The 14,073-nt window shown below is 64.5% G+C and overlaps 1 protein-coding gene across 1 annotated transcript in view; it reads right to left on the bottom strand.

Moving 5' to 3' along the window:
- PHACTR3 (phosphatase and actin regulator 3) overlaps positions 1-14,073 on the bottom strand; it is an 80,464-nt gene that overhangs the window by 8,290 nt on the left and 58,101 nt on the right. The window contains exons 8-12 of the mRNA XM_056108127.1: positions 12,319-12,472; positions 7,273-7,328; positions 4,699-4,760; positions 4,028-4,168; positions 2,376-2,452 (exon numbers count right to left, since the gene is read on the bottom strand). Coding sequence (XP_055964102.1) covers positions 2,376-2,452; positions 4,028-4,168; positions 4,699-4,760; positions 7,273-7,328; positions 12,319-12,472 — 490 coding nt within the window. The remainder of the gene's footprint in view (positions 1-2,375; positions 2,453-4,027; positions 4,169-4,698; positions 4,761-7,272; positions 7,329-12,318; positions 12,473-14,073) is intronic.

Genomic DNA, 14,073 nt, shown 5'->3' with positions numbered 1-14,073 from the left:
TATAATCACTGGGTGAGGGAAGACAGTGTCCTAAAGGGGGAGGGATGCCTGGGTTACCCACGGCCCCAGAGTACAGGGAGGAGTAGAGGAGGGGAGGGGAAGGGAGTAAGGTGAGCAGCAACGGGGCAGGTCGGGGCGCCAGGCACCAAGGTGGGCTTACGGGAGGCCAGAGCTGAGTCCCCAAACCAGTCACCAACCCTGAGGTCCAGAGACCCAAACTCTTAACACCCGAACTCAGAAAGGCGCCTGTCGAGGGGGTCTGGGGACACCGGGGGAGGGAGGGTGACACTGGTGGTGGGATCGGGGCTGAATTATCATGTCTGAAACCGAACTATGGGGGCTGGAGTGATAACACAGTGGGTAGGGCATTTGCCTTGCAAGTGGCCAACACGGGTTCGATTCCCAGCATCCCATAGGGTTCCCCGAGTACTGCCAGGAGTGGTTCCTGAGTGCAGAGCCAGGAGGAACCCCTGTGCATTGCCAGGTGTGACCCAAAAAGCAATAAATAAATAAATAAATAAATAATAAAACCAAACTATGAATAACTTTATATAAATCACGGTACTTTAAAAAATTTTCTTTTTAGGGGCTGGAGAGATAGCACAGTGGGTAGGGCATTTGCCTTGCATGTGACCGACCCGGGTTCGATCCCCAGCATCCCATATGGTTCCCTGAGCACCGCCAGGAGTAACTCCTGAGTGCAGAGCCAGGAGGAACCCCTGTGCATCGCCGGGTGTGACCCAAAAAGCAAAAAAAAAAAAATTCTTTTTAAATGTGTCAACAAAGAAAGCAACCAAAGAATCAGGCCAGGTCCCTCTAGTACAACTCTGACTCGTGACTGATGGGAAAGTGTGTTTGACTATTTGGTACGTACAAAATCAGATTTTTTAAAGCTTAATATGAAAATATAATTTTGGGTGATTTACTGAAACACATTTTTTAAAATTTTATTGAATCACTGTGAGATACAGTTACAAGCTTCCATGTTTGAGTTTCACTCATACCTTGACCAAATCCCCATCCCTCCACCAGGGCACATTCCCCACCACCAATGTCCTCAGTATCCCCCCCTTTCCCGCCCTCCCCCTGCCTCCGTGGCAGGCAATCTCGCCCAGACTCTCTCTCTGCTTTTGGGCATCATGGTTTGCAATGCAGATACTGAGAGGCCATCACGTGTGGTCCTTCACCTACTTTCAGCACAGCTCTGCCACCCCGAGCGGTCCCTCCAACCATCTCTGACCCGGTGATCCCTTCTCCATCCCCGCTGCCTTCTCCCCCCGCTCCTGAGGCAGGCTTCCAACAGTGGAGCAACATTCCTGGCCCTTGCGTCTACGGTCCTGGGGTGTCAGTCCCATGTTATCTTCTACTCCACAAATGAGTGCAGTGCCTCTGCGCCTGTCCCTCCCTTTCTGACTCACTTCACTCAGCATGAGACTCTCCAGGACCGTCCACTTATCAGCAAATTCCATGACTTCATCTCTCCTAACTGCTGCATAGTATTCCACCGTGTAGATGGACCAAAGTTTCTTTAACCAGCCGTCTGTTCTCAGGCACTTGGGTTGTGAAACACAGTTTTGAATGCCTTGAACAACCCAAAGCAAAACGATTCCCGCCCCAAAGTATGCCGGTCATGGAAGGCTATTTCCCGGCTTCATGCTCTCCTGCCCCCTGCCCCTTGTCCTCCCGGCCCGTCCACTCCATCTGCACCTGCGCTGGTCCCTGGCCTGCCCGCCAGCTTGCAGACCTGCGGCTCTCACCGTGAGAGACCGGTGCCCTCCACTCTGCGGGCTGGCACCATGAGCTGTCGGGGGGTGCTGCACTGGGCTGGCCAGAGGGACCCCGCCTTGGCCCAGCTCCGACTCCTGCCCTGTGGGCTGAGCATCCCCAGACTGAGGAGAAGGACCCGGCACCTGTCTTGGTCTGAGCGTGCGTGCCCCCACTCCCGCCCACCCCGGGACGGGGACAGCCCATGGCCACTGCAGTGCTGGGCAAGAGGCAGAGGCAGCTCCATCCCTGCCACCAGCTCGAGTCCCATCTCTGCCACCGTCACCCACACCAGCGGCTCCTGGGAGTCAAGGCTTGGTCGCGAGGACGCAGCCAGCAGCCCCCAACGGACCCTCATCCGGCTCCTCCCCAACATCAGTACCTCACAGGGGGCGGGAGGGGCAGAGGGACGCCTGCCTGGGGCTGGGCGAGAAAGGGAATGGAGGGGAGGGTCAGCTCTGCGTGGGCAGTGTGGCTACACCCCTGCTGGCCTTCATTTACCCTGAGCTTGCAGAGCCCCGGGCACCCAGGCCCGACCGCACGGGCTTCCATCCCCCGCCCCCAGGGCAGCCAACAGGGGTCCTGTCCCCAGCCCCCGTGCACAAGCTGACCTGGTCAGATGCTTGCTGGATGCGTGCACCTCCATCTCGTTGCTTTTGTACTCGTTCAGCTCTTTCCGAATCGCTGCCTAAAGTTTAAAAAACCGTTAAAGACTGAGAATCATAGTAGCGGTCAGTACCCAACACCAGCTGATTTATAATAGCAAGAATAAGAATTATTATTATTATCATTATTGGGCTTAAAAAGAAGCCACTGGGGTTCTGCCTTCAGGCTCTGTTTTTTATTTTCTTTTCCTGTTTATATTTTGGTTTGGGGGTCACACCTGGTGTGCTCAGGGATCACTCCTGGGGGTGCTGGAGGACCTATGGGATGCCAGGGATGGGACCTGGGGGGTCACGACAAGGCAGATGCCACCCCAGCCCGTCTCAGGCCTGAGACTCCGGCGTCAGAGCCCAGTGTCGCTTCAGAGCATCACGCTGGACTCTAATAATCACTGGGTGAGGGAAGACAGCGACAGCCTGAGGAAAAAGGGGGTGCAGTGTCGGGGGACCCCAGGACAAGGGGGTGCAGTGTCCAGGGACCAACTGGTCCTGTACCCGCAGTCCGAGGAGACGCCTGTGATCCGCAGAGCGTGTATTTGTGTCTGAAGGAGCAAAGGCCGTCTCTGAGGACCAGAGAGCTCAGGCCCCAAGGCCCTGGCCTGGCGTGCAGGTCAACCAGGCACCGTCCTAGGCGCCCTGCGGGGTATCTGGGTGTGGCCCAACGTGGAGGCTCCCAGGCCCGACTACCAGCATCTCTGGCTGCTGCAGCGGCCCTGGGCCTGGTCCACACAGCACGCCATTGCCGGCTCCGACCACTGGGACACCGGGGCTGCCCCACTGGCTCGCCCAGGACCCTGGAGAGGGGCCCCGGGCCACTGCTACAGACTCCCCAAGAGAACGGGAGGAGAAAGGGGCGCTCATCCTCTGGTGCTCTGGGGCCTGGCCTGGCCCAGCTCCAGCTCCCACAGCTCAGGGCGGACGGGGCTGGGCAGGGCGGCCGGCCGCTGTGTCCCCCTGGCGCCCCTCTGGCCCCTGCAGCTGTGGGAGACCTCACGGTCCTCACGGCAGAGACCAAGGAAAGCGGAAGGGCTCCTGCCTCGCACGCGGTTGGCCCCGTCCCCAGCACCCCACATGGGTCCCCATCCCGCCAGGAGCGAGGCCCGAGCACTGCCCACGTGGCCTTAGATGAAGCAGGGGTGGAAACAGGAGGAGCCCCTGAGCATCACCAGGTGTGGCCCCCACACAAGCCAACAAAAGCCAAGATGAAATAAATCAGCTGCAGCTCAGGGGCCGAGATGCCAGCCCAGAAGCCGGGAAGCTCCCGGGGGTCTGGACCCCCAGGACAGAACCGGCCTCAGGAGGCCTTTCCTCGGGCGGGTGCTCGGGAAGGAACCCTGGGGTGCTGAGGCCAGAGGTGACATCCACGGCCCTTCCGGGGGCTTCTCGGGAGGTGCCGAGTGACCATGAGCGGAACCCCCTGGCACACCGCAGAGGCCTGGACTCGCCTCTGGTCTCTGGGCTGGCCTCAAGCCAAGTTTGCTTTGACCGGGACCAAGCACCAGCTGGGCCAGTTGTGGTGCCGGGGCGTCCCCCCAGGCGCGGCAGCACCCGTCATGAGAGCCCCGACACCCCCAGTGGCGTCCCCGCCCCCGCCCGCACACCTTGTCGGCGGCCGACAGCCGCGTCCAGGGCTTGTCCGCCCGGCGGTCATAGTCCTGCGCCTTGGCCACCTCGACGTAGTCGCTGAAGCGGATCAGGATCTTCCTGTCTCTCAGCTCGTCCACCGTGGGCCTCTGGTTCAGCTGGACAGAGACGGACATGGTCAGGGGAGGCCCGGGGCCTGGTGGACAGAGGCTGGGCCTGGCCCCGTTCCCGCTCACTGGGGGCCTGACTGGCCGCTGCCTTGGGCTGGTGATGCTCTTTAGGGGCCTTGGGGCCAGGCCGCGGGAGCTCTGGGCCTGGGCGAAGCTTGGAAGGGAGTTATAGAACATGGACAGGACCAGAGACCCTGGCAGTGACCCCTGCCCAGGGCGGGACACGGGGCCCAGACCACAGCCTGCAGGAGCGTCCACTGACAGGGCTGCCACGGGCCCCGAGTGAAGCCCCGACTGCACCCACCTCCCCTGTACCCAGATCCCGAGGAGACGCCACCACCGCCGCCCTCCGGGGGGAAGTGGGACCACCTGGGTCCCCAGCGCAGGGTCAGGTGTGGGCCCTCTCGCTCGCGGCAACTGACCCTCGTCAGGAGCTGCAGCCAGGATGGGGCGGGGGCAGGACCTGGGGCAGCCCCTCATGACCGGATGGGATGGGGCGGGGGGGGGGGGGGCGGTACCTTTCTCGTCAGTCTCTGCTTGATCTCCCGCCGCTCATCCTGCTCCGTCTGGTCGTTCCTTTCTGAGACAGAGAGCGAGAACATGAGGGTGAGTCTCTGTCCCCGGGCCAGGGCGCAGGGGCCACTTGTCCCCCCTTCCAAATTGTGCCTCACCCCGGGCCGGCTCTGTGCAGAAGGAAGAGGCTGTGCAACCCCACGTGCTCCCCCTGATCCTCCCGCTGGTCCTCCCATCTAGTGCTCCCCTGATCTTCCCGCTGGTCCTCCCCTCTAGTGCTCCCTTGATCCTCCTGCTGATCCTCCCCTCTAGTGCTCCCCTGATCCTCCCGCTGATCCTCTCCCTGGTCCTCCCCCATCACAGCCAGGGGACACAGGGGCGGTCATGGCATCTCTGCGTCCCGCCCCCGCCTGTGCTGCCTGCAGGCCCCAGTGGAGGGTCCAGGGTGGCCCTTCGTCCAACAGGGGGGAGAGGCCCGAGGTGGGCAGCACCTGCATCCTCCCAGGGCTCCCGGGACAGTCACAGGGACACTGCCATGTCCGAGGAGAGGCTGGGCAACGGGAACCGGCTCCCGGCTCCTGGGCTGGGCTGGCCCCACTCCACTGAGCTCACACGCACACTCGAGCTAAAAATAGACGGAGCGTCCCCGGCGGCCGGGAGATCGCAGGCCCTATTCCTGGGACTCTGCGGCTAAATAAAGCCCCGAAACGCGGCTCCTCCTTCCTGGAACGAGACCATCAGCCCGTGGCCATGACGGGGCTGAGCCTTGAGGGCCGGAGGTGCGGCTGGGAGACACGTGGGATCATTGTCAGCCCCTGTCCCTCCGCATGTTCAGAGCAAAGGCCACTGGGCGTGGGGGTCTGGGGCGGGAGGCAGCCCCGTTATGCTCTGTGCTCGGGTGGGTCCGCACATGCGGAGTGGAGGGACTGGCCGTCGTGTCTCAGCGAAGAGGCACCACAGGGACCAGGCGGTCACAGGACACTCGGGGCACAGTGGCCCGGGGCACTCTCGGGGCTGGAGCCCACCCTCCTCGGCCCGGCCGGACCGCCCCGTTCTGCATTGGGACTCACCAGGACCCGAGCCCGGGACGGCCTCCCTGGTGGCCGGGCCATCCCCGGACCCCGCCCGGCACTAGGCCCCCAACTCACACCCCTCCCGGAGAAGCCAGCCACGGCCACCTGGGAAGGGGGTCCCTGAGCAGGGCTGCGGCCAGCACCGGGCGGTGACGCATGCACAGTCTGTCCCCAAGGCCGTGTGCTCCTCCTCGGTGACAATGAGAAGCGCCCACGAGCCAGCGTGATGCCCCAGGGCCGGGCCGAGCTCTGGGCGGAACAAAGCCCGCGCCCGCTGGAGGGCTTCCGAGCGTGGGCTGGGGGCAGCGGCGCGCTGAGCCCCCAGGGAAGGCCAGCCCCGCCCGCCGGGGGCCGCAGTGGCCCTCCATGGAGTCCCTGTGAGAAGTGGACTCCCTCTCGATGCTCCGATGCGGGTCGGTGATGCCTCCCAGCCGTCCCAGCGAGCGTGTCTCCAGGAAGGCCGGCGGGAGTGGGCACGAGGAGCGGGGGAGGGGCAGGGGTGCCCAGCGGGGGCACTGGGAGGGGCCAAGGGGTGCCCAGCAGGGTCTCCCTGGCCCTCTGCGGGAGGGATCACTGAGGTGCAGTCTCCCGCCCAGGAACTCACGCGCCTGCAAACCAGGTGCAGGGAAAGACGCATTCTCCAGGGGAACGGAAGCCTTGAGAACCTTCCAGACCTGCAGGGACACTCTGAGAATGTTCTGGAACTCGCATTCCAGACTAGAGTTTGAGGACCCCCCCCCCACCCCTCCACTGTAGGCACCGGCTGACAGGGGGCCGCCGTCTGCACTCTGGGGCCGGTTAGAAGACTGAAGATCAGCGACAAGCCACCACCTCCAGGAAGCCCAGGGTCCTGGGGGAGCAGGGGGACCCCCAGAAGCCTGGTGTCGGGGTCCCTGACTTTGACTTCCCTGAAACCTTGAGGCGCAACCAGCCAAGGAGGGCCGGGACAGGGCCCACCCCTGCAAACTCCCCCAGCTGCCTGGAAGCGGGCGCCTCCTTCCCCTGGCTGGGGGCAGACTAAAGACCCCACGTGCTGTGGCTCCCGGTCACAGGTGCCGGGCAGACGCTGTGACAGACGGTGCCGCTGCTGTGGAGGGTCTCACGCAAGGGGAGCCCCAGCCGGACCCCTGAGCTCTGCGGCTGTTCGCCAGAGAGAGACCAGCCCAGGGACCAACAGAAGGGGGTCTCTTCTGTGGGGGCCCACTCTCTTCAGAGCCCACCGAGACCCAGCCCCAGAGGTTGCACACAAATGCACACACACACGCACACACACACACACACACGCACACACACACGCACACACACACACATGCACACACACGCATACACACACGCACACACATGCATGCACGCACACACGTACACACACATGCACGCACACATGCACACACATGCACGCATGCACACACGCACAGACATACACACACACGCACACACGTGCACACGTACGCACGCAGGCACACCCCCTCGCACACCCCACCCGGGCCACGCGTGGCGGCGACTCACGCTTGAGGATGTTCCTCCGCTCCAGCTCCTCCACGGCGGGTCTCTGGCTCAGCCGCCTGCGGAAAAACACCAGGACCACGTTCTGCACCATCGCAGCCGGCCGGGCCCACGGGGGCCGGGAGGAACCCGCCCCTCCGCGTCCCGGCCGTCACAGCCCCGAGCGCGCGGCACTGGGCCGCCCACGTGGGGGTCCCATGGCCGCCCCTCGCCGGGGAAGCCCTTCTCCTGCCGGCGGGGGAGGCAGCGGGGCGTGGAGGCGAGGGCGGTGCCGGCGCAGACCCCGCCGCGGGGGCCGAGCCGCCAACCCAGCGGGATCCCGGGAGGGCGGGGCTGCACCCCACGCCGGAGTCACGCAGGCAGCGAGCGCCTTCCCGGCCTGGGGGGCCGCGGCCAGAAGCAAAGATGCATCAACAATACAGGGGCTTGTCGGGAGAGGAGCCTCATCAGCCCCAATTATCCCTCCTTAAATAACGCTGCCCTGGGGGCGGCCAGAGTCGTGCCTCAGCCCGGCCGGCAGAGCCCGTGCCGCAGAGGGCCCTGCCCGCCGCCGCCACCGCCGAGGCTGCCCCGAAACCTATTTATAGCCCGGCCCGCACACAGCCGCACAGGGCAAGGGGGGCTCAGCTCCGCCCCGGCCCCACGTCAGGCGCTCACACACTCACACTCGGACACACAGACACACACACACACTTAGAGATACACAGACACACATACAGACACACACACACTTAGACAAACACACAGTGACACATACAAACTTAGACACACAGACACATACAGATACACACACTTACACACAGACACACACACTTAGACAAACATACACAGACACAGGACTTAGACAGACACACACTTTGACAAACAGACACACACACTTAGACACACAGACACACACATACACACTTAGACAAATACACAGACACACACACTTAGACAAACAAAAACTGAAACACATGCACTTAGATACACAGACACATAGTCACACCCTTAGATGCACGCACATACGCATCACACACATTTAGACACACAGACACACACTTAGACTTGCTTTTAGACAAATACATAGACACACTTAAATGCACACACAGACACATCTGCAGACAAGATACACAAAGACACACACACATACGCAGACACACACAGACAAACACAGACAGACACACTTAGACACACACCCACAGACACACAAACATACATATACACGCAGACACACCCAGTTAGACAGACACACATACTTAGACACATGCTCAGACACACTCGGACATGCTCTGACACACTCACACTTTGCCTCGGACGGGGCCTCCCCAGGTCCCTCGGGAGGCCTCTGACCCCCAGTGCGACTGGCCCCCTCCTGGCCATGGGGTAGCTGGGCCGTGGGGTCACTGGGTCCCTGGCCCCGCCAGCTGCCCACCCTGGGCTGGGCCACCCGCGCCTGGCTGACCCCAGGGCCAGCTGCAGGGGCAGGCGCGGCCGGCCGGGGTGGATGTCTGCAGGGCCCAGGGCAGTGCTGGCCAGACGAGGGTCCTGGTCAGGAGAGGCGCTCCCTGTGCGGGCGTCCCCTGGGTGGGCGTCCCCCTGGGCGGGCGTTCCCTGGGTGGTGGGCTTCCTCCTGGCCTGCCAACTTGGAGGCGTGGGAGCCCAGGGGAACGGCCGAGCCGGCCAAGGTCGGGCATGTGGGCCAGCGCAGAGCCCCCAGGGAGAGCAGCACCCAAGCCTGAGACCCCGGGCGCCCAGGGCACAGGCTGCCCATGGCCCCTCACTTCCTGCCCACCCCCGTTCACCCCCCCAAGCGACGCCCACCTGAGCTGAGCCCACATTCGGGGCATACCAGAGGGCAAGCCCACCAGTCCCGTCCGTGGGGGTGGCACAGCTCCGCGCAGCGCCGGCTCGTCAGAGGAGCTCGGGAAGGACCCAGGAAGCCCCCGGGAAGCGGTGCTGCCCCGCCCCACCCACCCCGCCAGACGGGAGACCCGGGACTCCCTGGGTGGGAGAGTGGGCACCACGCAGGGGTGGAGAGGACAAGGATGGACACCGAGGGTGCCGGTGCCAGTGCTGAGGGGCGCAGAGACATGGTCGGTGGCTGTGGCCACGGGAAGGGTCAGGGGACAGAGCACGGAGGAAACACGGGGGCGGCCACGCCAAGGGGGCTCAAACCCAGTCACCCCCACAGGCTAACACGGCACGCACCCGGGGCCTGGAGGGAGGGGCTGCGTCAGGGAGAGGAAGGTTCTAGAACTGGCGGCACTGCCGGATGTGCCTCTGTGAAGGCACCAGGCCCTGCGGGAGCCCACGGGCCCTTGCTCCGGGAGGCCTCCTGGTGGGCAGGGGACACGGATGTGGGCGGGGGTCACAGAGGCAGCTGGCTGTGGGAGGCGTGCTCCCTGCCAGGATGCAGAGCCCCCCCATGCCCCCCGAGAGTGGAGAAGGGGCTGGATACTCTCCCCCGCAGCCCCACCATTCACATCCCCAAGTCTCCGCCAGGACGAGCTCCTGGGGGCTGCTCTGTCCTGCTGCAGGCCCAGGAGTGGACAGGGGGCTAGGGGACAGGGGTGGGGGTGGGGGGTGGGGGCAGCCCCGTCTCTCCTGGAGTCCATGTCCCAGGCCCGCGGCAGCCGCGCGCTCTGGGCGCAGTAGGAGGAGGCGTGCCGGGCAGAGCACTGGCTGGAGGGTCACTGAGGGAGCACTCCCACGGTGCTCCAGAGCGAGTCAGCGCCCCGGGGGCCGGGACAGACTCCCTCAGGCTCAGCCCCTGCGGCAGGTGATGGGCAAGGACGGTGCAACAGGTGCCCCTTCCCGGGGGCACCCGCCTGACCCCTCTCCCTGGGCTCTGTTCAGAGCTGCCCAGCGCCCACCCCTGCACGTTCCTCAGAAGCCCCCCTGGGGACCTCCTTGCAGTGTGCTTCTCCTGGGCTCGGGTTCCTGTCCCGTGAGCCCGCGGTGCCGTGCTGGGCCCCAGGGTGCCACATTCTCAGGCCGGCTGAGGGCACAGGGCCCTGCTGGGCACGCAGGAGCCCGCGGGGTGCTGGGACCAAGCCGTAGTGCTGAGCTGTCCTGTACTAGGTGTCTAGCCCAGCGTTCCGGCAAAGGCCAGAACGTTCCCCAGGCCTGGAGGGGCAGGAGGGCCGTGTTGGCCACCTCCCTCTGGACGCTCCTCCCCAGGCCCTGCAGCTCAGGCTCCTTCTGGATCCTTCCACAGGCCTGTCCCGCTCACTCTGCACCCGGCAGGGCCCCGCTGCCCTGCAGGGCACCTCGTCCGGCCGCCCTGGACTCCTCAGCGCAGCGACAGGAGGGGGAAGGTGGTGGACGAGGGTCTCCTCGGCAGGACAAACTGCAGCGTCCAGAACACGCCGGCGGGCGGCGGGGGCAGCCACGGGGCCACAGTCCCGAGTCAGAGGCCGACAGGCACCTCACGGGGCCCAGCTGCAGCCCTTGGCACGAGCAGGGTGGGGAGCCCCACCCCTGCACCAGAAAACATGGTCTCGGGGTTCAGGCCGAAATCGAAGCCCAGCTGCAGGTTTCCATGGCAACGGGAGCTGCATCATTTAGCCCGAAGTGAGCGTCGGAGAGGCGGGAGCCAAAGGAGCCCCAGACGGGCCGGGCCGCGTGCCAGCCCTCGCCGGGGCTGTCCAGGGCAGGCCGGGCCCCCTCTGCCTGCAGTGCCCACCGTCTGCCTGCTGTGGGGGTTGCCCCCCATGCCACGCCCACCAGCGGGCAGAGAGAGGGCAGCACGCGGGGCCCCAAACAGCCTGGCATGAGAGGCGGGACGGGCCGTCAGCACAGAGGACAGCGTGGGCACGTGACACGCTCCCGCACGCCCGCCCTGAGCGCAGCTAGACCCCAGCCCGGCTCGGCTCTGCAGAAGGAGGTCCGGCTGTCCCTCTGAGTCTCCGAGGGTGCCCGCGGCCAGCTGCTGCCCTGCCCAGCTGAACCCCAGGGTCACCCCTGCCCCCTCCCCCTGCTCCCCACAGCTGCCGCCCCACCCGTGACAACCCCCCAGGGGGGCCCCCATTTCGGCCACTCGGGACCAGGGTGATGGAGGGTCCAGGCCATGACAGGGGGAGGGGCCAGCACCAAGTGGGAGTTTGGTAAACATCTGGGGGGGAGGGGCGAGTGGGTCATGAGGCCCAGAGCTGACAGGAAGTGGCATGGCTGGTCAGGGCGGCCAGGGGGGCACTGGGGCTGACCCGCATCAGGGGACAGAGCTCAGGGTGCCCAACCTGGGACAGCTGAGTCCTGCAGGGCGCCCCTGGGCATCCCCACCAAGGCCAGTCATGGTCAGTCAGCCCACGCTGCCTGCGGTTAGTGGGGGCACACGGGCCGAGACCCCCGAGCACTGCCCCAGGGGCAGAGAGGATGCCTGGCGGGGGCAGGACCTGAAGGGCCTCCAGGGCAGAGGGGCAGCCCCGCCCACAGCCCCCTAGAAGGAGAAGCCCCCCCATGTCCCCTGAGAGGGGCAGCCCTGTCCACGGGCCCCTGAGAGGGGCCCCACCAGCCCTGAAGCACCTTCTGGAAGAGATGCAGAGCCCCCACCACACCCAGGGCCCGGCCTGGCCCTCCACGCCCCAGGAGGCGAGTTCCCAGCCCGGCCTCCTCCTGCGAGGACCCTTCCGGCCGCCTCCCTCCCGGGGCCCGTCCTGATGACCGGATATGGAGAGACTGCTGGGGGCGCTCTGCCCCACAGCCAGGGCCCAGGGGTCTCCCGGCGGACTGGTCTCAGAGACCCAGACACGGAGACAGAGACCCGGACACAGGGACAGAGACCCGAGACACGGGTGGGGACAGAGATTCGGTGGAGGGCGCGTCCTCGGGGGCCAGGCCACGTGCTCGGGGACCCCAAGGGGCAGAGGTGGGCCGTGTCCACTCTCCTGATGCCCACGCAGCAGCGCAGCCCCCTGGGGCGGGTCGAGGGTCCCTGGGGAGGCAGGGTGGGGCGGGAGGTGGGAGCGGAGGCCGGCCCCTGGGCGTGGTGACGGGACAGCGGCCGCGCACCGTCCCTCACGCCGTCGTGGGGTCCCGCCAGCGCAGCCCCGGGGGCGCGGCCCTCACCTGCACAGCTTGGTCTCGATCTGCTGCCGCAGCTCCTGGCGCTCCTCGGGCGTCCTGCGCGGGAAGATGTTCCTCTCCTCCAGCTCCTGCCGGCTCGGCCGGCCACGCAGCTTCACGGCCAGCAGCTCCTTCTTGCACGAGCGCGGGAGCGTGCCTGGGGGCGGGCCGGGGTCAGGCACGGCCTCTGCAGCCACGCGGGACACCCCCCCACACACACACCCGGGGCAGGGGAGGCCCTCGCGGTCCCTCACCGACACTCGCTGTCCCAGGGAGACGGCTCCGAGGGGGCGGGTCCGAGAGGAGCCCAGAAACCTAGGAGTGGCCCCCCGGTCCCGGAGCACTGCTGGGACCCCCTACTACACACACAGACACACTCACACACAGACACACTCACACACCCAGACACTTACACACTCACACACACACAGATACACTACATACACACACTCACAGAACACACGCTCACACTCACATACTCACACACTCACATACACAGACACACTCACTCACAGACTCACATACACACACGCTCACACACACTCACACACTCACATACACAGACACACACACAAAATCACACTCACACACAGACACACATAACACACAGACTCACTCACAGACACACACGTTCACACACTCACACACTCACAAAATCAGACTCACACACAGACACACACAGACTCATTCACAGACACACACACTCACACACTCACACACACTCACACACACTCACACACACACTCACTCACATACACACACAGACTCACACACTCACAGACACTCTCACACACTCGCATACACATACTGACATACACACTCACATACACTCACAAATTCACACATACATTCACATACTCACACTCTCACATACACACTGAAATGCTCATACATATACTCACACTTACACAAACACACGCAGACACACACGAACACACTCACATACACCCACACTCATCCAAACACACACTGACACACACTCACAACACATACACACTCACATAAACACACACTCATAGAGACACACACTCACACACATTCACACAGACACACAATCACACATTCACACACACGCTCACAACACACACATACAGACACACACTCACACACACGAACAATAGAAGGGAGCACCTGCATCCCAGCGGCCCACCTCGTGCCCATGGTGGGCAGCTGCAGCTCAGGTTACTGCATTTCAGGCAGAGGCTGCAGCCGGCCACTGGTGCTGCTCCAGCTGCCCCGAGGGAGGGGGGGACAGGGCGGGGGTCTCACTGCTGAGGACACCTGGACACCTTCTCGGGAGCGTCCATCGCGCCTGAGCCCCAGTGAGGGCAGAGTGAGGTCGCACACTCAGTGGCCACCAGGGCTTTCCCGGAGGCCCCGGGTCACTGCTCTCTCCCGGACAAACCGGGGTCTCTGCAGACCTGGGACCACCCCCACCACCCCAGGCTCTGGCTCTGTCCAGGCCCGACACTCGACACTCGAGGCAGCAGTGAAACCGCTTCTTAAAGGGTCTGGCGGGCCGGGGAGGGAGCGTGGGGGGGAGGGGGCTCCATTCCACCAGGCGGAACCACGGCCCAGCGGGGCACCTGGCATGGGAAGGCCGGCTGGGCAGCCTGGCCCCTGGGAGTGTGGCCCCAGGAAGGCTCGGAAATTCAGGGCTGGAGCAACAGCACCGCGGGGAGGGCCTGGCCGGGCATGCGGCCACCTGGGTTGGACCCGGACATCCCACAGGGTCCCTGAGCACCACCAGGAGGAAGC

Source organism: Sorex fumeus, unplaced genomic scaffold (assembly GCF_029834395.1).
Source record: "Sorex fumeus unplaced genomic scaffold, SorFum_2.1 ptg000193l, whole genome shotgun sequence".
Classification (NCBI taxonomy): Eukaryota; Metazoa; Chordata; class Mammalia; order Eulipotyphla; family Soricidae; genus Sorex; species Sorex fumeus.
The sequence above is the reverse complement of the archived record's forward strand: the minus strand, read 5'-3'. Positions and strand labels throughout refer to the sequence as shown.